The 22,818-nt window shown below is 44.7% G+C and overlaps 1 protein-coding gene across 11 annotated transcripts in view; it reads right to left on the bottom strand.

Moving 5' to 3' along the window:
• The window catches only part of OTOF (otoferlin), a 1,069,570-nt gene that overhangs the window by 321,348 nt on the left and 725,404 nt on the right, over positions 1 to 22,818 (bottom strand). For all 11 annotated transcript variants that reach the window (XM_085613159.1, XM_085613153.1, XM_085613156.1 and 8 more), the window contains exon 6: positions 8,096 to 8,169. In XM_085613159.1, coding sequence (XP_085469285.1) covers positions 8,096 to 8,169 — 74 coding nt within the window. The remainder of the gene's footprint in view (positions 1 to 8,095; positions 8,170 to 22,818) is intronic.

Raw genomic sequence — 22,818 nt, 5'->3', positions numbered from 1 at the left:
TAGCAATACTTAAGTGACTGAAACGGAACATTTTATGATGGGCAGTACAAATTGTTCTCCTGAACAAAGTTTCTTACTTTCAACTTTCATTCTTTCTTTCCTTTTCTGATTTCCAGCTTTCCTTCCTTGCATTCGTTTTTCCTTCATTCTAGACTTCTTTCCTCCTTTGCATTATTCTTTCCTTTGTTGTTTCGTGCTGTTATTTCATTTGCCCCTCACTTTTCTTTACACTTGTATCCTTCCTTTTTATCTCACAATGCTTGGTTCCACTGCTACTGCTTTGCACCACATCTGTGTCATGGTATCTGCTTTCTTGCAATGTGTTTTTTAGCTGTTGTTTCTATCCTGTGACCTGCGAGTCACACATTTAAGTTATGAACTCTCATTAAGATCTATTGAATTTGCCCTGAAACTGATGTAGCGAGTGCCCTCTGCGCCCTTCGTTTTTGTTACACTGCTATTTTTGTTTCTATGTAAAATGGTTGTATTCCACTTTCATCACAAAAAAATAAGGACAAAAAAACATTAAATATCACCAAAATAAATAAAAAACACAAAAAATAAGTTATATTTAAAAATAAATACCTTTCCGTCATCCATTTTCAGTTCCTCTCAATTAAATCACATGGGAACAAAATTGGCCCACAAACAGCTGTAGGTTATGTGGTTTTTATAAAGAATCTTTTATGCATATTGCAACTACTTGCCCTCAGCTGTTAGAGAGAGGAAAGCTCTCTTAAAATCCATCTTTAACAAGTTAGGGGTGAGAACATGTCGACAAGCTATTATTATTATTACTTGTCTCTCTGGGAACCCGCCCCGCCTGATCCCACAGTTTGTAAAGTTTGTCCCCATTGCAGCAAAAATCCTCTTTCTGAGTGTGCCACCTAACATCAATTGCAATCCTAGATTATTAATGTCTGGTTTTACAGGATAATGTTGTTGGTCTAAAAAATGTTAAATGAAAATTCGTAATTTAATAAAATTGTTCCTGCGCTGTGAATGGCCCAGAAACCGAATTTTTCAAAGATTTTAATTTCTCATAGTAACTGGATAAAATCCCAATACTAAATCAATTATTCGTTTAGTGTCGGCCTTTTCTGACGAGGAGAAATTGTCCATTCTAATTAACTGTTTAGAATGTTGTTAGATGTTAGACACTGCACGATTGCACTTTAACTAATGCTGCTAAATGTAAGACTTTGCACAAGTGCTTCTTATCCATTGCTGCTAATTGTAAGATACTGCACAGGTACACTTTATCTTTTGCATTTTAATTTTGGTACTCCTACGTATGTATTTTAAATTTGGGGGCAGGGCAGGTAGTTCCTTTGAGAAGGTTTTTACCATCCATTTGGGCTAATGGTTTTTGTGACAGGTGCGAAATATAAAACCATTTTAAAATGTACTCTGATATTACTCGCAACAAAACATGTTTTTGTTTTTTAAAGTTGCAATATCAGACCGATCTTATTGGTATAATTATGTGCACTTTCATTTTTGTTGCTAGATGTAAGACACTGCACAAGTGCACTTTACCTAATGCACTTTAAGCATGGTACTTTAAAGTATGAATTTTAAAATATAGGGGTAGTGTAGGCATTTCATTGTGAACATTTAGCTTTAATTTGAAGGGATATCTTCTGTGACTGGTGCAAAATATGGAATCGATTCCCAATGTACCTTGATATTATTTTCAACACAATGTTGTATATGTGCTCTGTCGGTTAAAGCTGTGATACTAGTCAGATCTATTTTTATAATCAACCCAAAGTGTTTTTATTGATTTTTATTAATCAACAAATAAAGCATTTCTTCTTCCGTTGTCCTGAACCTGATATTTTTCACTTGGCATACAAAAAAACAGTGTGCAATAAGAGAAAAAATCATGAATACTAAAGCAAGATTTACTAACAGTTCACCCAGCGCAATGCAGTGCAGCAAGGAAAGTTGCTGCACTGCATTGCGTGAAGGAGAAACAGCCAAACTCGGCCATATTTAAAAAACGATGTCACTGTCCAGCTCATTCCAGACGCTGGCACACTTGTGGCAGCCTAGCACCAATGCAGAGACCCTTGTGCCATGGTGCAAGGGTGTTTGTCTTGTGGGCAGGATTATTTTTGTGCAGGAAGGTCACAAAACAATCCTTAGATGCTTAGTCCTCTTTGTATGTGTGCTGCAGGAAATAACGTGGAGAATAAAGATATTTATCTGTTTGTACGCCAGCCGGGCAGGCAAACTATTTTGTCACAAATCCAGGTTTACTGACTTTAGTAAATCATTGGTGGTTGCATGGGAACGCCTACACTTCACCCATGTAACGCCTCCCCGACACAAGCGCTGTGTTGCGTTACTTTGCAGGTAAAAAGTGATGCAAGCCACACAAATATCAATTTACTGTTCTTTGTAAATGCCACTTGTTGCATTGCCTTGTGTCAACTTGCATGACACAAGAACAACACAAGTGCTTAGTAAATCTTGGCCTAGTTGTATACCACTGCCAGGCATCCTACTTTGCACTGCCAGCGGCAATGAACAGTGGGGGTTGACTGCCTGGTGTGTTAAGTGAAAGATGGGTTAAGGCAGAATATCCTAAAAAAATAAACATTTCATAGATTACTTTGTTAAGGCTAAATTTATCATTTGTTCTGCTCCAAAGCATTAATGTTTAAACTAAACTTCAAACATTTAAAGTGAGGATTGTCTGTTTGGTTTGCTAGGAAAACATAAGCCCCCGGCATGCGTTGCTCATGATCTCACTTATGACACCACTGATGACATCTAAAATCACATAATTGATGACATCACTAATTACATCACTGATGAGATCCCTTATGACATCAACAATGACATCACCAATTACATCACTGTTTTAGATTTGTATGATTTCACTAAATGGTTCCACAAAAGCATCAATACAATCATGAGAAATAATTATTTCAAGCCATATCTTAAGACCTTTTATTCTCTCATAACATCAGTTAGTAATGGCATATGTGCAAACAGTGTTGATGGCATCTCTACATGTGTTCTACACTGAAGGCACACATTGGTATGACTTTCAGCCACACCTATTCATGAGCCTGCATGTTTCGCTTGCACAATAGCTTCTTGACCACCAAACTCAAGACTAAACAGTAAGACAGCATAACAATCAGCCACAATTGGTAGCCTGCCTTGTCTTTGTCACGTCAAGGTCACAGTAGGCCTGACTTTCCTGGCTACCAGTCCATTATATACCCACAGTGCCATTTCATAAGAATCTTTGTGATTAGTTTACCTATACATTGAAAAATGTATATGACTTAACAGGTGAAGCCTGTTGGATAGATTTCGCAGATCATGCCATATAAATCAATTTTAACCCCAATATCTATGGGTAAACCTAATATAAAATAAGCCTCGCTCCATCTGTTGCATAGTATATGTGATTTTAAAACATATACTGATCTTGTTGCCTTTCAGCCTGCATCCTGCGCATGCGCAGTACATTTCAGTTTGATAATTATCATACAAATAGCACATCCTTCAATTATTCTCTGAGGTCTCATGCCTTGTCCCCTACCATTAGGCCCTCACTATGAGTTGGTGCAGAGATACTGGGGTCAGAGTTAGCAGCTCCTTTTACAAGCAGGAAAAACCACAGACATTTTCTGTCCACCTTAATCACCAGGACTGGTTGGTTGCAGGACACTCTTGTCCCTGTCCAGGGACAGCATTGTCTCCTTTCCTCTGCACTCCGGGAAGAGGCGGGCAGGGCCTGGACAGTGCCCACAGCCCCGGTCCCTGTAGCTAAAGTAACAGTCAGGGTGTCTTCGTGCTGGGATTGTGGGTGGAGGGTTTGCGCCTGTTAACTCCGGGGCCAGAAACTCATAATTGTGACTTGGATTATTGAACCTGGAATTATTGCTCTGGGTAAAATAACCCAGTTTATAATTTGGGCCTAAGCGTTCCCAATATATGGTGAATTTGACCATCTCCCTATACCCTGGGTGCATAGAGTCTTTTGCCCTCTCCAACTTGACTCCGGTGTGAAGTGAACATATTATGAGGATAAAAGTTGTGGTTACAAAAAAAATAGAAAATCGAGATGTGCTTTGCCACATTGGGCAGAGTTAAGTGTCGTGAGAGCAAGGTGCAAGGAAGCTTCTCCTGCTAAGGTGGAGAGGGGCATTCAGGTGGGGAATGGGGTGGGGGACTAGTAAGAGTTTTGTAGGAGTGAGGGAAGAGTAGCGTTAAGGGTAGTAAGGAATTGGTAGAGTTCAGGGATTGCTGGCAAGGGGTTTTAGGATTCAGGGAAAGGTTGTGGTAGAGGGTAGTAAGTGTTTTTAGGTTTCAGGAAAGAGTAGCATTAACAGGTATTACAGTAATTGTTGGGTTCAGGGAAGAGTAGCGTTAAGGGTAGTAAGGAATTGGTAGGGTTCAGGGATTGCTGGCAAGGGGTTTTAGGATTCAGGGAAAGGTTGTGGTAGAGGGTAGTAAGCGTTTTTAGGTTTCAGGAAAGAGTAGCATTAACAGGTATTACAGTAATTGTTGGGTTCAGGGAAGAGTAGCGTTAAGGGTAGTAAGGAATTGGTAGGGTTCAGGGATTGCTGGCAAGGGGTTTTAGGATTCAGGGAAAGGTTGTGGTAGAGGGTAGTAAGTGATTTTAGGCTTCAGGAAAGAGTAGCATTAACAGGTATTACAGTAATTGTTGGGTTCAGGGAAGGGTAGCGTTAAGGGTAGTAAGGAATTGATAGGGTTCAGGGAATGCTGGCAAGGGGTTTTAGGATTCAGGGAAAGGTTGTGGTAGAAAGTAGTAAGTGTTTTTAGGTTTCAGGAAAGAGTAGCATTAACAGGTATTACAGTAATTGTTGGGTTCAGGGAAGGGTAGCGTTAAGGGTAGTAAGGAATTGATAGGGTTCAGGGAATGCTGGCAAGGGGTTTTAGGATTCAGGGAAAGGTTGTGGTAGAGGGTAGTAAGCGTTTTTAGGTTTCAGGAAAGAGTAGCATTAACAGATATTACAGTAATTGTTGGGTTCAGGGAAGGGTAGCGTTAAGGGTAGTAAGGAATTGGTAGAGTTCAGGGATTGCTGGCAAGGGGTTTTAGAATTCAGGGAAAGGTTGTGGTAGAGGGTAGTAAGTGTTTTTAGGTTTCAGGAAAGAGTAGCATTAACAGATATTACAGTAATTGTTGGGTTCAGGGAAGGGTAGCGTTAAGGGTAGTAAGGAATTGGTAGGGTTCAGGGATTGCTGGCAAGGGTTTTAGGATTCAGGGAAAGGTTGTGGTAGAGGGTAGTAAGTGATGTTAGGCTTCAGGAAAGAGTAGCATTAACAGGTATTACAGTGATTGTTGGGTTCAGGGAAGGGTAGCGTTAAGGGGAAATTAAGGATTTTTTAGGGTTCAATGAAGAGTAGATAAAGAGGTAATAAGACGTTTTAGGGTTCAGGGAAGGGGAGCATTAAGGGGTGGTAAGGGTTTTTTTAGGGTTCAGTGAAGGGTAGGGTTAAATGATGGCAGGAAGTGGTAGAATTAAGGGGTAGTTCAGGGTTTTAAGTGTTCAGGGATTTCAGTGCGAAGGGTTACCAAGGAACTATTAGGGCACACTTTGAAACATTAAGGAATGCATGTAATAAAAACAACTTTTAAATTTGGTCATTTTTGGAATTGTCATAGGTAATAATGAAGGGAAGACCATTATCACCTTGACCAATTCAACTCATCCTTAATGTAATCAGCTATTTAAAAGTCATCTATATTTCATACAGACCCTACTCCATATTATACAGGAGCTATGGGTCTCAGTTAGAACTTTGCATGCGGCACACCTCTCCGCCAGGGGGGCAGAGGTCATAACTTCTTCCACCCTGCTGGACTACTGCTCGCCATATTTCTACTACGCCACTGAATACTTTCTTAGTGGCCATAATCCCTTCCCTCCCTTAGTCCAGGTCGGCTACTGTATACCCCCAGACCATTGGACAAGATGTGGGGGGCAGTAAATACATCCTTGCCCTTAGAGCAGGCAGAGTGGACTCGTTTGTATGTGTGAAAATCTAGAGACTATCACATACCTACCTATTCTGTGGGCAAGGTAAGGACGTTCCACAAAACAGACAACGCCCTTGTGCGGGGTATGGGGCTACCAAATACCACCACTTGCCCTAGGAATTCCAGTGAACGATCACTATGGCCATTATCTCCAGGGCCGTTAATGTTAAATGATGCATGCGGACATTAAGGCATATTCATGGTGGGGGGGCATTGAGTCACATGAACGCCTGAGTGCCCGCACACCAAGAGACAGCATTTTCAAACAAAACAAACAATGAAATTCAGTGATGAGACTACAAGTATGGGGAGGCTAGGTTTGATGGAGTATTAATACAAACCCTAAAAATACCTGAAATTCAAAAACATTATCTCTCAGCGCCATCATACACTCTTTACGACATCACACATACAATAGAGTGTCACATAATCTATATCTATAACACCTCCATATAAATCAATAAACCTCACTCAATGAAATTCTACCTTAAAATCCCAGATTGCCCTCACACAACACCCAGAATACTATAATACAAAGCGATATAAGGAGCATTTCATTATGTAGGGTAAAACATATTTTTATAAATACAAACTTACTAATCATGATCTCAGTGACATATATGTTTGCAAAGTATGTATCAACCTATAGAATCAATAATGCAATTACAATTTATACTGCGGTCTCACTCCATAAACAATAAGGGAAACATACAAACTGTTGGATATTCATTACGTATTCACTCAGTCATTCATTCACATCTCATTTCCAACTTTCATGCATGACAAAATGGGCTGCATCAGCTCGATTCACCACCAGTGTCTAGAAGGCTTCCAGATCCTTTCTAAATTATATCTTACCAACATTTGTTTGGGGAGCTGCCCTGCCCAAATCCAAAATATATAGAATGCCGCAACACGCTTGACGCTCACAGTAACCACATTTTACTGCATTTCCCTTCTTTCAGTTCTTTGCATTGGCTCCCAACCACCTAGTGCGTGATCTTCAAACTCGTTCCCAACTACCCAGGGTGTGATCTTCAAACTCATTCTCAACTACCCAGTGTGTGATCTTCAAACTTGTTCTCTCAACTACCCAGTGTGTGATCTTCAAACTCGTTCCCAACTACCTAGTGTGTGATCTTCAAACTTGATCTTCAAACTTGTTCTCAACTACCCAGTGTGTGATCTTCAAACTCGTTCCCAACTACCTAGTGTGTGATCTTCAAACTCGTTGACAACTACCTAGTGTGTGATCTTCAACTCGTTCCCAACTACTTTGTGTGTGATCTTCAACTCGTTCCCAACTACCTTGTGTGTGATCTTCAAACTCGTTCTCAGCTACCTAGTATGTGATCTTCAAACTCGTTCCCAACCACCTAGTATGTGGTCTTCAAACTTGTTCTCAACTACCTAGTATCTGATCTTCAAACTTGTTCTCAACTACCCAGTGTGTGATCTTCAAACTCGTTCCCAACTACCTAGGGTGGGATCTTCAAACTTTTTCCCTTCCACCTAGTGTGTGATCTTCAAACTGTTGTCTCACCTAAAAGCGTGCATCTCCTTGACACCCTGTACCTCAGGGAGGGTGTACGCCAAAACACTTGGTCAGAAATATCATGAGACAAACATTGTCTCTTGCAAAATGTATCAATGGGTGTGGATTTTCTATCATTAACTACAATGTCGCAATTCTTTTTTAAACAATATATAGAACACAATATTTATATCAGATGATATTCTCACTATAATATCCTGACAAAATACCCCGGGAAAAGGTTTCCATCTATACCCCTTCAGGCATCCTGCGATCCAGTAATCTAGGTCTCTTTCTTGTTTGGAAAGCTAACTTCTGCTGCAGATGGGAGCAGATATCAGTATTGGGTACCAGATTATGGAATTCTGTACTCTTGAAATTATGCCGCAGCGAGCTTGTCCCTCTTTTAGAAAAGTATCCTTTCTTTCTAATCGTGCATCTTGTAAATAAAATATATGCAGACATAGATTTGCATGTAATCAGTTGTTACCACAGTAGCCCGGGCTTAGAAGATTTTTGCAGCAACATACCTTGCCTCTTGTTCTCCTCCTTAGGTGGACGAGTCTTTCCCAGTTTCATGGCTGAAAATACTCCTTTACCCACTCTGCAAAGAAATAAGACAACATTGAATTTTTGAGCCTGAATTTCCCATACCAGGTAACAAACATTTAGAAGGAAATCATTGTTAAATTATTGCAAATATTCAATGTAAACATCCCTGGATCTTGGACATTTAAATATCCTTCATCAGCACCATAATCATCGTCATTGTTTCTTATGGAGTGTTAAAAAAAACTCAAAAAGAGCATCCTGGTGCTTAGGGAGTGATAACAGATGACAGGTGGTCAAGTAGAACATGTATGTTTCTCCCATCTTCCTGAAAGGCTTTGAAAGGCTGTTGTGATTATGTTTTGGTCTTTCCCACATATATACAGTTTCACAAAGAGCACAGTTGTGTAAAAAACAACTTCATACCTGTCTGAGTCCTGTCAACTCTCTAACCCTCTGTGTAGAGAAAAGCAAGTCTGATGGTTGCACTGTATTAACAGATGTATTAATCAAGAACACACAACAAATTAATCAATCACTCAAACAGTCGATTAAACAATAGATTTGTAGAGTGCTACTTGTCACGTGTGAGGGGTTCCAGGTGCTGACAGTGTCCAGTTGATTAGCCGAATAGCCAGGTTTTCAAGGACTTTCGGAACATGGGGAAAAACATCACATTTTGTGCTTTTCAAAGTCCATTAGGGTCAAAGTTCAAGAAGAACCAATCATTGACTGTGAAGTGTCCTTGGATTGCAGAGGAAGCACATTATTTTCTTACCTGCTCATGCTGAGTGTTATACTTGTCTCTCTACATTTGCTATGCTGATGAATGTGGGACTAGTGTCTCATACCAGACACTTGGCCTCTTCACTTTTCAAGAGAGCAAGGGTGTAAAAACCCATATGCAGCTTGAAGATGGGCAAAGGGGCAGACATTTTGGAGTCAGGCATCCCTTTAGGACGTCTAAGGAAGGATGAGGTTTCTCTGGAGAGAGGCTGAAGGGATCACACTGGAGGCGACTGAGGGTGCCTTGCAAGTGGGAGCTAAAGGGTTATCATGCTGAGTCTTGGATGATGTGTTGCTCAAAGATTTGCACTACAGAACTAGAGCCTGTTGTGCGCTGTTCACAAAATGTTGTTAGCAAGAGACAGTAAAGATCAATTGAGGACCAGGACAAAGGAGGCATAGTAACTTTAAGAACTCAAGGGAACTCAAACGACCCAAGAGGACTGTCCACTGATTCTAACAGTCAATTGATATCCAATAGGCTATTCTATAGGGTATAACTAGGATAGTCAACAGTCTGCAGTGGAAGATTGTGCACAGCGCAGTGCACAGGGCAAGTTCTTGTTTTTCTTGACAGCACCAAAGCATCCTACAAGAGTTCCTCCACTGTGGAGCATGTAGGGTGTGATGAATGTGGTCCTTTCGCCATCAGTATCTCTCAACCAGTCCCCTGAAACTGCTGCTCCTGAACGGGTGGCCATGATTTGGAGCCAGCTTTCCCCTCATAGAATCATACAGCGCTGCTGTGCCCTAGTATGCCATGAATGGGTTTCCCCCCTAAAACCTTCTCAGGCTCAAAGTATTAGAATTTACCTTCTTGTCAGCGTACTCATCTGAGTCTGCTTCCCACCTCTTTTCTGAAATTGTCCTCCTTTGCACCACGTGGTATCTGGCACAGTGACTGAGGTGTTTTCATCTGTTCCACAGTGTGCGTGGCAATGGCGTCTCCGACCAGCAGCCGCTTGCTCTAGCTTCTCTTCCGCACGATGGCAGAGATTTTGTGACTGGGAATCAGAGAATAAGCAGCTTCTGGCGTGGCACATAGCAAGCTACACCAAGCACGTGCACATTCTCAGACTCACATGCGCGTTAGCCGATTTAGCCAGGCCACTCCTGGCCCCAGTGACAGTGGTCCTCAAAACATCGCAGTGGTGCACCATGAGGTACCCAAATGGGCACTACTTGACACACATCAGGCAAGCACCCAGTGATGTGCTTCAGTAGATCACAACTTTCCACTTTTAATTGAATTAACCCTGCCCAATGCATTGCAGGCTTTTCAATGAATATTAAAGCTAAAGTTCTTGATTCTTTTTTCAATAGAAATCTGAGATATAAATACACTCCAGAGGCTCTAGAAGGCTGTGTGATTCCTGGATAATATCCAGATTGGACACTCGTGTTTTTACTTTCTTCTCATCTCACCTTGGTCACAATCAAGAATGGGTTATAGTTTGTGAATATGAATTCAATGGCCAGCTTGACAAGATCGCAAATGTAATTTCTGACATTCTTTGCAGCTTGATATCATTCGAAAAGGAGAATGGATTTTAAACTAATTTGCTTGATATGAATTACTATTATTATTATTCCTGATCATGCAACTGCGACACCTTATTCCAATCTTGAATACATTAGACCCTAACGTTTGATACACACGCGGCTGCTGGAGCTGCTCGCCATCCCTGAAGTGGTTTCTGAACAAGAATTAGGAGGATACAAATCAGCTGATGGTTCATCTCAGTGAAAGGGCTGCACTTGACAGCGCCTCATCGCGAAGGACCAAAGCATGCGACTGCTGATTGGTTAGTCAGAGCTAAATGATGATTGGAGGAGGAGCCAACATGCGGGAAGGATTTTAATTGGCTGTGCGATCTATGAGGGAAGGGTGTAGAAAACCCATCCACCCCGTTAGACCTGCTTTTAACTTTGGTTTGTAGTTCTCTTTGGCGAGGTGCCTCTTCTTCCAAAGGAGAAGTAAACATCAGGAGTTGCTCAGAGATTATTGCCAGGGAGACCGTTGTAGTCATTCTGGGGTCACGGCTTCTACCAGCAGGGGTTAGCTGTGTAGTGCCTCATTAAACTATCCCACATTGAGCACTACAGGGAATGGGAGTAGTTTCTGTGTAATAACAAGACCTGTCTGAATCTATGTGGGGTTTGTAATCTGGCCAGAGAAAGCTTCAGTGTTCCTCCCTTTCCCCTACATAACTCGCATCTTTAAATTTCACGGAAAATCATGCAAAGGATGAGAAACATCACCTGATTCCTGGAGCTGGATATTGTTCTGTCATGGAAAATCATTCCCTCAAGCGGCTCTGACACTAGGCGCTAGATTTATGACACACCTGTAGCTACGACATTTCCCTTATTGGTGTTTGGGCACAAATCACCCTCTAGAACCAATTCTTCCCCTCCTCAGATGGACTCGTCAAGATGACACCGATAGATCATCCTTCCAGCACTAACAGTCTCACAAACAGAGTCTTGTAATGTTGAAACTGAGTTCAAGGAGGGAGCAAGAGACGTAAACTCAAAATGGAGGAGCGTGATTTTTTCTGGGTTTGTCGCATTGTCACAGTGATGTTACGGAATCCACTAAGCCACAAGCGGGTGCCTTCGGTCGATTTGTTCTTCCTGCCGAAGCTATGACGTCTATTTTATGACAATGCCTTTTTTTCAGCTTGTGAGATGGATAATAAAATAAACTCGAGGTGCAGAAGACAAATTAGATGCCTGTGGCAATTAACATATTGCAAGCAAATAAATACAGAAGAAAATGAATAAAACAGTCTCCAGTTGACAAAGATCATATCAGGTTCCAACAAAGACCCATTCAGGGCATGAACTGAACGCGTTTTTGAAATACGATAATCCTATTTTGGCACAACATGCATTTAAATGTATATGTTAGTAAACCATTGCTTGGCAACCAAGCCTCAAGATATATCTATAACAAGCATTGGCAATTTCACTAGTTCGAGAGTTGGCTGCCAGCCTTTTTCGCTTTGTCAATGTTTACTTTGTTTTATCGTGGTTCCTGTAAAACTTAATTGTTGAAAGACCTGGCAGGCCTGGGACAATATTTAAAAAACGGCTAAAAGTAAAAATATTTTTGGGTCGTAAAAAGCACACATTGCCATAGTAGCTCCCAGCACTGAAGGACATTATATTGTGTGCGAATGTTCTCCTTGTAAAAGAGCAGAATGAAGTAAGCCAATGGCTGAAGTGGGTCGACCCACTGCCCCATGCTGAATGCTGGGACTGGCAGAGGAAAATGTGAATGACACAACAACTGACCAATGGATGAAGAAGGCTGAGACTAAAAGCTCCCATAAGTAAGTTTATTAACTACTCATTTTAATAAAATCAAAAGGTCTTGGCTAATGCAAGACCTAAAAATTAAATAAATGGAGAAGCAACAAATATGTTATGTTATGTTATCAAGATTTCTAAAGCGCGCTGTTACCCTGAGCTGTCCTGGCGCTATGCACTACCTACCAGAGCGAACCGTTAAGACATTAGGAGGAAAAGGTCCTTCCAGAGAAAAGCCAGGTTTTTAAACCCTTCCTGGATGGAAGAAGTTCTGTAGAATTCCTAAGATGACAAGGGAGGCTATTCCAAGCCTTGTCGGCACAATGGCAGAAGCTCCTACCATCCCAACTAAGTTTGTGGTAGCGGGGAAGAATAGCACGTTTAGACTGCAGGGAGCGCAGGGTTCTCCCCGGCACGTACCACTGAATAGAGTGTTTTAAGAAGTCAGGGCCAGTGCCATTGAGAGCTTTAAAAACTATACATAGAGCCTTGAACTGAATCCGAGCTACCACCGGTAACCAGTGCAGGGATCTGAGTCCTGCCCTTACTGAGGTGAACCTGGTTGTACCAGTAAGTAATCTAGCTGCAGCATTCTGCACGGTCTGGAGTCTGGACAGGTGTTTTTTATGAATATTGATATCAAGACTGTTGCAGTAGTCCAGCCGTGACAGAATAAGTGCCGTAACTGCAATTTTTAGACAGTCTTCTGGGAGAAAATATTTGATTTTACGTAGGAGTTTAAGTGTAAAAGAGCAGGAAGAGACAACTCTGCTGACCTTATCCTCAAGTTTTGCATCTATGAGCATCCCAAGATATTTTGCCTTCGCGACTGGAGCAGGGGGCCTTCCCATAGTGGTCGGCCACCAGTCCGATGACCAGAGGTTATATAAAGTGATCTGCATTAGCTTAAGGGCCCAGGTCAAGTGAGGGAATTGTTGTTGAAAAGGCTGGGCCCGAGAAAGAAGGGCTGGAGCAGAGGAAAGGTGGAAGGAGGGAGAGTGGGGGAGAGGAAGGGTTCAAGGTAGGATCTATTCTGTGGTGATGGCTGATGCACACAGTGTCAAGATTCACAGCAAAAGAAGTCAGGTGATCGACTAGTGAAGGCAAGACCCATGACACTTTAAACTATACTAATAAATAATAAATTAAGTCATTTTCAAATGTAAGCTCTTGCCCCCAGATGAACAGTAGGATGAAGGAAACTATGATACGAAAAAAAAAGTATGTATGTATCAGTGGAAATATGGGTATGCCAAGATCATAACCGAAAGATTAAACACATTATGCATCAGTGCAGCATTTTAGCATCTGATCCTTCGACATCACATATGCTCATAAGCAAATGCATACAAAATATACCATTGCAATTCTAAACTGTACCACTGACGCCTGAAACCCAAGTTCAGCCTCAAGTTTCTGATGTCTACAAATATTTCTATATTCGAGCCTCAATTCATAGCCCTCTTTTGCAGGTTGCACAGAGACCTGTACTCTGCAGCATCTGACTCCAGAAAAGTGTATGTGTCTGGCGGATAGCTTCTGTGGATTCAGACTCACTGATCCCAAAATATTATATTTAATTGCTAGATAGCTTATGAGGATTGAGACTCACTGATCTCACAATATTGTATGGATTCACTAAATAGTGAATGTTGATTGAGAGTATCTGAACTCACAATAATTATTGTATGTATTCACTAAACAGTTTATGTGAATTGAGACTCACTAATCTCACAGTAGTGTATGTATTCACCAAATAGCTTTTGTGGATTGAGACTCACCGATATCACAATATTTATGTATTTACTAAAAAGGTCTGGGTTGAGACTCACTGACCTCATGATATTGTATGCATCTGATAAATAGCCTCTGTAGATTAAGATCTCATGAACTCACAATATTATATGCATCTGCTCACTAGCCTCTGTAGATTGAGACCTCATTGACTTACAATTTTATATGCATCTGCTAACTAGCCTCTGTAGATTGAGACCTCATTGACTCACAATATTATATGCATCTGCTAACTAGCCTCTGTAGATTGAGACCTCATGGACTCACAATATTATATGCATCTGCTAACTAGCCTCTGTAGATTGACACCTCATTGACTCACATTATTATATGCATCTGCTAACTAGCCTCTGTAGATTGACACCTCATTGACTCACAATATTACATGCATCTGCTAACTAGCCTCTGTAGATTGAGATCTCACGAACTCACAATATTATATGCATCTGCTAACTAGCCTCTGTAGATTGAGACCTCATTGACTCACAATTTTATATGCATCTGCTAACTAGCCTCTGTAGATTGAGACCTCATTGACTCACAATATTATATGCATCTGCTAACTAGCCTCTGTAGATTGAGACCTCATGGACTCACAATATTATATGCATCTGCTAACTAGCCTCTGTAGATTGAGACCTCGTGGACTCACAATATTACATGCATCTGCTAACTAGCCTCTGTAGATTGACACCTCATTGACTCACAATATTACATGCATCTGCTAACTAGCCTTTGTAGATTGAGACCTTATGGATTCACAATATTATATGCATCTGCTAACTAGCCTCTGGAGATTGAGACCTCATGGACTCACAATATTACATGCGTCTTCTAAATAGCCTCTGTAGATTGAGATCTCTCTTCTTACACAAACTATCTGAAGAATGATCTAACACTTGTTTCTTCATTTCAATCCTCAATCACATCCTTTGGCAAATAACAACTGTCCCCCCAAAAGAACAAAGAATGAGATGTCCCCAGCGCACGAAGAGTGAACCGATTTTCGCTGAGTCATTTTGAATACTTTTCTTACTGCAATATTGTTAGCTACATCTGATAAACACTGCATGTGGTCTAAGAGTGATAGACTACAGTACCAAGACTACATAGGAAACCTGGCAATGCTGTGAATGGAAGGGCAATGGGAAAGGATTACCTTTCTATTCAAGACTCTCACTGACCTAATTTGTGGTGGATCTCCCACTACATTCTGTAGGAAGGGGAGGCCTACAGAGGGACCCGCCACTGCTCCGGGGTAGGCGGAGCCAATAAAAACATGTTTTTCACACATATTTAGGTCAAAGCTCCATATCAGATCCCTACGTTTTTTTTAAAACCCAGAAAAGTAATTTCCAATTTTACCTACCTAGAGCATCCCCTTTAAGATGATCCCTTGTTGAAATCCACCGCCCGATGCTGGACCTCTGAATCCACCGCTCACACACCGGTACTCAAGTCCAAAAGATATGATCCCAGGTAGAAATTGTCGGCCTCTTCTTCAGTTTCGTAACAGAAATCCCAAGCTCCACAGGTCTTTTTTGAATATTAGTGACGGCAGCGAAAGAAAACGAATGCCAAAGAAGCCGACAAGGAAAGAGTTGCGAGAGACTGTGAGGCAAAGGCTGCGGGGAACGGCTGTCAGCCGACACCTCACCATGAATATTGGATGAGACTTGGTGAACCTGAGACATTGGCAACTGTTCTGAGACCAAGAGCGGTGGAACAAAATTAACAAATTTTGGTGGCCTTTGCTGCTGAGGGCACTGGCTCCCAAGATCACAAAAGGTAAATTACCAGGTAAAAAAAGACAACATATATTGTGAACTCTACTGTGTTGAGTAGCATGTGTGGTGTCTGTATCACAACCCAGGGCTCACGCATGCTTCTGGGGAACACTTTGCTGCTCTGCACGCCTGGCTAACTCTGAGTATCTGGTTACTCAGTGAGTATTAAATATTTACAGTCTGACAGATGAAAATACTGCCTTGTTTTCTCCCTCTGAATCTACATTTTGGGAGTGAGCCAGCTTTGTCTTTTGGAAATTAAATAAGCCATCGCCAAGATGGTATCTCCAGCAAACAAAAGCACACAGGGAGACTTGTCTCACCTTTCACCAAGGAGGCATCTAGGATTTTGCTTCCGAGGATGGAGGGCACAATAGGACACAAATGTGGGATTTGTAATTTACAGTACAACTTGTCTCTGTATGTTAGAACAGTGGGATCTCTGTAGCACTCTGCGGCGCCTCCTCCACCGGCCTGATAATGCCTTTGAACTCAGGAGTAGATTTTGCCCATTTGTGGGTGTCAAAGCCATTCCATCAGATGGCACAACTGCTTCTCTCAGAGATGTACTAGACCCAAGGCTTTGTTGACACAAGCATGCCTTACCTTGACAGGCTAGACATTTGGTTGTCCTTAAAACCTACAAATGGCAACATCATATGCTGCTGTTAAGACAGCGAAAGCATGATGCAAATCTCCATTACAAATTTATGTTAGCAGTGTGTGTGTGTGTGTGTGTGTGCGCGCGCATGCGCATGCTATGTGTTTGGTGTTTTTGGTCAATGTGGGTGTGTGATTGTGTGTGGGTGATGTGTGTAGCGTGTGAGCGTGGGTAGGGGTAAATATATGCAATTCTCGCAAAGAAAGCAAAGCAAGGGGCATATGTATCAAGCCCTTTTCCCATCGCAAACGGGACGATTCTCAGAATCGGCCCGTTTGCGAACGGGAAAAGGCCTTTTGGGATGTATCATCCCAAAAGGGCATTGCAAATTAGAGAATCGCAAATTTGCGATTCTCTATTTTGCGATTGCATTTAAGGAATTGCAAATTGCGATTCCTTAAATGCGATGTAACAAGCACCCAAGTTGTGCGATTTCTCCTTAAGAAAGCGCAAATTACCACAAGCTTCAAGTTGGTGGTAATTTGCGATTTCTTTGAAAGATGCACTTTTTGGCATTTTTCAAAGTGTCATGTAGCGCACATACATGCCCTTAGGGCATGTATGTGCGCCACATGCGCACACATGCTCATTTCAGGGGTGCATCAGGGTGTCCTTATGACATCCTTGCACCCTTGAAATTATTCTCAATTTGCGATTTTCTAATTGCGAATCGCTAATCGAGAATGTCTTTCCATTCATTCCTGTGGGCCTCCTGGCCCATAGGAATGAATGGGAAGGTATTCCTTAATTGCGATTGGCCATTTGCTAATCGCAATTAAGGAATGCAAAGGAATCACTAACAATTTGCGAATTTTTACTTACATCTCGTTTACGATTCCCAAATAGCGATTCTCAAAAAATTGCTATTTGAGAATCGCAAATAGAGAATTTGATACATATGCCCCCAAGTGAATTTCACCAGTTTATTTTCCACCCGCAGAGTGGACTAGGACCAGATCTGCTGCTGCAAGGGCGGTAAAAAACAAAACAAAAGCACAGTTGCTTTCTGAAGCAATGTGAGGAACAGGGCTATGTATTTACTGTCATGAAATCAGCACTGAGGTAGAGACATAGCCCATCCCCTCTCAGTACAGGTCAAAGCAACTTCTCCAGCAGGAAAGTCTGCTTGCAGTGCCTGTCTACAGGATCCTCCTGGCAGGGCCTACACTCAAGCTCCCCCGAAGGGGGAGTTCATTTGAAAAGCGTTGTCACGGGTCAGCCATTGTCATTAGGTTAATGTACTTACCCTTAAGTTAGTTACAAAGGGAGGGACTTGACAGTGCAAGATGTAGGTTTATGACATAATAGTAAATGTGGGCGGGACCAGGAGGGTGGCTGGAAAAGGGAGTATACTTACTACTAAGTAGGAAGGGTTTAGGGAGGAGGAAGAAGGGATTGAGGAAGCAATGTGCACCCACCCACAAAAGAGTTATTTCTTTCCACAAACTGCACTTCTAAAGTTACTGTAGGTCAAAAAGAATCCAAAACAATAGTAAATTACTCCGGCCTAGAGTTGGGGTAAGTCCCGTAACACACACTGCCAGCCATTGGTACTGCAACACCCTCCCATCGAAAATAATGGATGTAGGGACTTAAAATAAAACCCCGTAGGAACTTTTTTTTTTAGTTTAATAAACATTTTTAATTTTCCCTATCCTTTACCATAGGGAGATTATGTAGTCAGGGAGGAGATCTCCATATGGTAAAGTATAGAAAAAAAGTAGAAAGGTTTATTCATATTGGAAAAGTTTATTAAAAATATTGCGAGCTTTAATAATGTAAATTAAATTGTAAATGTTTATTTTAAATATAGAACAAAAGAAAAAAATGCCACAGCACTATTAACATATTTTTTTTTTTTTTTTTTTTTTTTTTTTTTAAACCGTTTATTACATGTTAAAAAAGTTACAAGTATGGGCCTACAACCATCCGGCCGGCCGCTAGAGTGGCAGAAGCACATGACATACCTACAGTAAGAGTCTCTTGGCGGTGCAGATCGGTAAATCAGGAGATATCAATAGCGCAGGCCACATAACTCCAAGCCCACAATACGGTTTCCTTTTTTCAAAACAGAACAACACAAAAAACCACACCCGCAAGGCAACCCGCCATCCAAAGTGACGGCACGTGCTCCTTAAGTGGGGGATCCCAACCAGCAGCCAAACTCTGAAGAGGGGAATGGGAATAGATCAGGGACAGGGGAACCACACGCACGTGGCTGGGGGAGGGGGTCGGCTAGGGGGACGGAGCTGGTGAGGCGGCCGGTAGCAGTGGCGGCTCACAAATACCCCCGCGATAGGCGTTCCAGGGGCCCCAGATTTTCACCCACGCCCCAGGCTTACCCCTCGCCACATACACTACCTTTTCACGAAACATACACCAATCCATATGTTCTTTCCAGGCCAACACCGCTGGGGGCCACTGGGATCCCCACAATTGAGCAATGTCGCGCTTAGCTATCATGTATCCCAGAGTCACCCACCGCGTCTGCGGGACCGAATAGTCATTTGGTTCCCACACATTCAGCAAGCATCTCCTCGCTTCAGGCAACAGCGCAACACGCGTCACCACACGCAGGACCTCATGCACACCACGCCAGAATCGCTCCACCTGTGGGCATTCCCACAGAATATGCATGAAAGTTGCCAAGGCACCACAGCCACGCTTACACAATCCGTCACCAACAAAGCCCATACGTAGAAGCCTTGGCCCCGTCACGTAAACCCGGTGGAGGATCTTAAGCTGGACGAAGCGAAGGCGAGCCGGGATGGCCACCTCCTTCGGAGAGGCCACCGCGGAAATCCAGTCCTCGTCGTCCAGTTCCAGCCCGTCGGCAACCCAGGCCTCGCGGAGACTAGTCAGCAGGCACGATCTGTCGTTGATCAGTTTTTTATATATAAGGGAGATCGTGCTGTCTGGGACATGGCCATCCAGCACTCTGTCCTCCAGGGGGGAAGACTCCGGAATGGACGCGACATCAGGGAAGACGGAGCCCAGCGCGTGGCGGACTTGTAAGTACCGAAAGTACTCACTGCCTTGCAGCTGAAATTCCGTCTGCAGCGTCTCAAAAGTTTTGAATCCACCCCTTGTCCAGAGGTCTCCCACTGTGCTGATTCCGATCGTGTCCCACTTCTCGAAGCCCTTCGATGTCCACAGGGAGCCCAACCTCTCAGACGCATATAGCGGTGTCGCCCGGGTCAAACGGTCCTTCCACCCCATCGCTGCATTAGCCGCGTGCCAGACACGCACCATGACACGCGTCGGTCCCGTCAGACGGGAGTCGGGCGCGCCAGAGTAGAGCGCTCGATTGTAGTCGCCACCGGGCAGGAGCATCTTGTCCATTTCAAATGCCGGGTTCAGGGCGGGCCCGTAAAGGCCATGATTAATCGTAGCTAGCTGGGAGGCCCAGTAATACCGTTTAATGTCCGGGAGGGCAACCCCCCCATCGTACCACGGGAGCGTCAATTTAGCCAGAGCAATACGCGGCCTCCCGTCCCAGAACAGGCGCCGCTGCAGGCTCTCCACCTCACGGAAGTAGCGCGCCGGAACCAAGTCCATAGTGTTCTGAAGCGCATACAGAAAGCGCGGCAAGGACATCATCTTAAACAAGGCCGCTCGGCCAAGCGGCGAAAGCGGAAGACGCCGCCAGCGCGCAACGTCCTCCCGCAAGCGCTGGAGGGGGGGTAGCAAGTTCCGCTCGTAGCGGGCCTCCGGGTCTAGAGTAATATATATACCCAGGTACCGGAACCCCTGGGAGGCAATCTGGATTGGGCAGTCCCGTGGTAGGGCCGGAGCCTCCCCGGAGAGCACATACACGCAGGATTTCGCCCAGTTGATGACAAGGCCTGAGTTACGACCGAAGGAGCGCAAAACATCAACCAGGACAATCAGCGAGTTACGCGGGGAGGCGAGATACAAAAGGATATCATCGGCGTAGAGGGACACGCGGTCCTCATGCTCGGGGGTCCAGCGGAGACCCCGGATAGAGGGGTGCCACCGCAGCCACTCCGCCAAGGGCTCCAAGGCCAATGCAAACAGGAGCGGTGACAAGGGGCAACCCTGACGCGTGCCCCGCCCCAGCGCGAAGGGGGCCGAAACTCGCCCATTCACCACCACCTGCGCCAATGGGCCCGAATACAACAATTTGACCCAGCTAATGAATCCCGGTCCAAATCCGAATTTCGCCAGCATCGCCCAGATGTATGGCCATTCAAGCGTGTCAAACGCCATGGTGGCGTCTAAGGACGCCAAGATGGCCGGCTCCCGCACAGACGGGACACGCGCGAGCACCCCATGCAAGCGTCGCAGATTAAGAGCCGTGTTGCGATGGGGTATAAAGCCAGATTGGTCTTGGTGGACCAAATCGCCCACCACGCCAACCAGCCGGTTGGCCAGTACCTTGGCGAGGATTTTGGGCTCCGCGTTCAAGAGCGAGATAGGCCTATAGGATGTAACCCGCTCACGGGGTCTCCCCTCCTTGTGGATCACCACGATTGTGGCCAGACGCTGGTCCGGCGGGAGGGAACCCTGCGAGTGGGCCGCCAGGAACATGGCGCGCAGGTGGGGCGCCAGTACATCCGGTCGCAGCTTGTAAAGCTCGATGGGGATACCATTGGGGCCCATGGCCTTGCCGGATGCAACCGAGCGAATAGCCAGGGCAATTTCGTCCGAGGTGGGAGGAGCGTCCAGCAAATCCCTGTCCTCCACCGTAAGGGAGGGCAGCGCGATGTCCCGAAGCAGGGCATGGGAATCGTCCTCCGAGCAGGGAGAAACCGGGGAGTACACCTCGCGGAAGTAATCCGCGAAGCAGGAGACAATGGCTTCCGGCTCGGTGACAGGCACACCATCCATCCCCTCAATCAAAGGAACCACACGACTCGCTCTCTCCCTCTTGTCCAACCACGCAATCAATTTACCAGCCTTATCACCCACATCATACAGTCGCCCCTGTTGCTCTCTACTGAGGCCCCTGGCCGCCTCCGTGACGAGGGCCCTATAGGCCGCCTGCTTGAGGTGCAGAACATGCAACTTGGCGTCTGTTACCCCGCTCCCCAGGTCACCCTCTAGTTCCGCAATTTCGGCCTCCACCCGGGTTACCTCCTCCCGCTCGCGCCTCCGGGCATGGGAGATAAAGGAGAGGGCCTCCCCTCTGAGAACTACCTTAAAAGCCTCCCACAGGGAGATGGCCGAAGGGACAGACCCCACATTCTCATCAAAGTATCTCTGTAAGGATTTGATCAAGTCGGCACGGATAGTGGGGTCACGCAAGTACCAAGCATTGATTGGAGCCACCCTGCCCTCCCCCCTAGGGAAGACATCGAAATGTAACAGTACTGGGGAGTGATCTGAAATGCCCCGCGCCAGATGGCACACCTCTCCCACCCTCCCAGCATAGGCCGCCGGGACAAGGATGTAATCAAGCCGCGAGAGGCTACCATGGGCACCCGAGTGGAAGGTGTATTGCCGCTGTGCGGGATGCTTTAGTCGCCAGCAATCCACCAGGCCCAGAGTATCTAAAAGGCCGGACAGCCAGGCCTGTACCCGGGGGAGGTCCCTAGGGGGATGGCGATCCATAGACCCAGAAACTACCGCATTAAAGTCCCCCCCAACCACCAGCAGGCCACCCGGGAGGTCCAGGAGGAGGCGCCCCAAGTCCGCAAATGTAGTAGATTGTAACCCAGGCGGGACGTACACTGATATAAAAACAAACACTCTACCCTCCATTCTACCCACCAGAACAGTGTAGCGTCCCCTCTCATCATGGCGCACCTCATCAATCTCCAACGGGAGCGAGTTCTTAATCATGATACCCACCCCCCGCGAGCCCGAGGTGAAGCCCGAGTGGGCCACCAAACGATAGCCTCGCCGATTCATGGCATGAAAGGAGTTACCTATAAGGTGTGTCTCCTGCAGGAAGATAACATCTGGTGAGATACGTTTCAGGTACTGCAGGACCACACCACGCTTAATCCTGTCCCCCAGGCCGTTAACATTCCATGACAACACAGTCAAATCCCTACCCCCCATCATACGTAGAAGCAATCAGTCGTCCCCCACAGAGCATCTCGAGAGCAACAATACAGTAAAGGGCTTGCCTTGCGGTGCAAACAAACAACACACCCCCCCCCACCCCCCCATCCCAACAGAACTCCCCCCTCCCTGCACCCCTGCATGAGCCCAAACAGCCCCCCCAAAGTGCAGTGTGCCTGTCGCCCCATAGATGAAAAACTAACTAGTCCCCCAGAGGAGGAGGGAAGCCCCCAACGGACCCCACACGACCTCCGTCGGAGGGGAACATAAACGATCAGTAAATGGTAAAGGAATGTTGTCCAGAGCAAGGCCTATTCTTCACCCCTCAGTT

This window comes from Triturus cristatus, chromosome 6, assembly GCF_964204655.1.
Source record: "Triturus cristatus chromosome 6, aTriCri1.1, whole genome shotgun sequence".
Lineage (NCBI taxonomy): Eukaryota > Metazoa > Chordata > Amphibia > Caudata > Salamandridae > Triturus > Triturus cristatus.
This window is presented reverse-complemented; position numbering and strand designations above follow the sequence as displayed.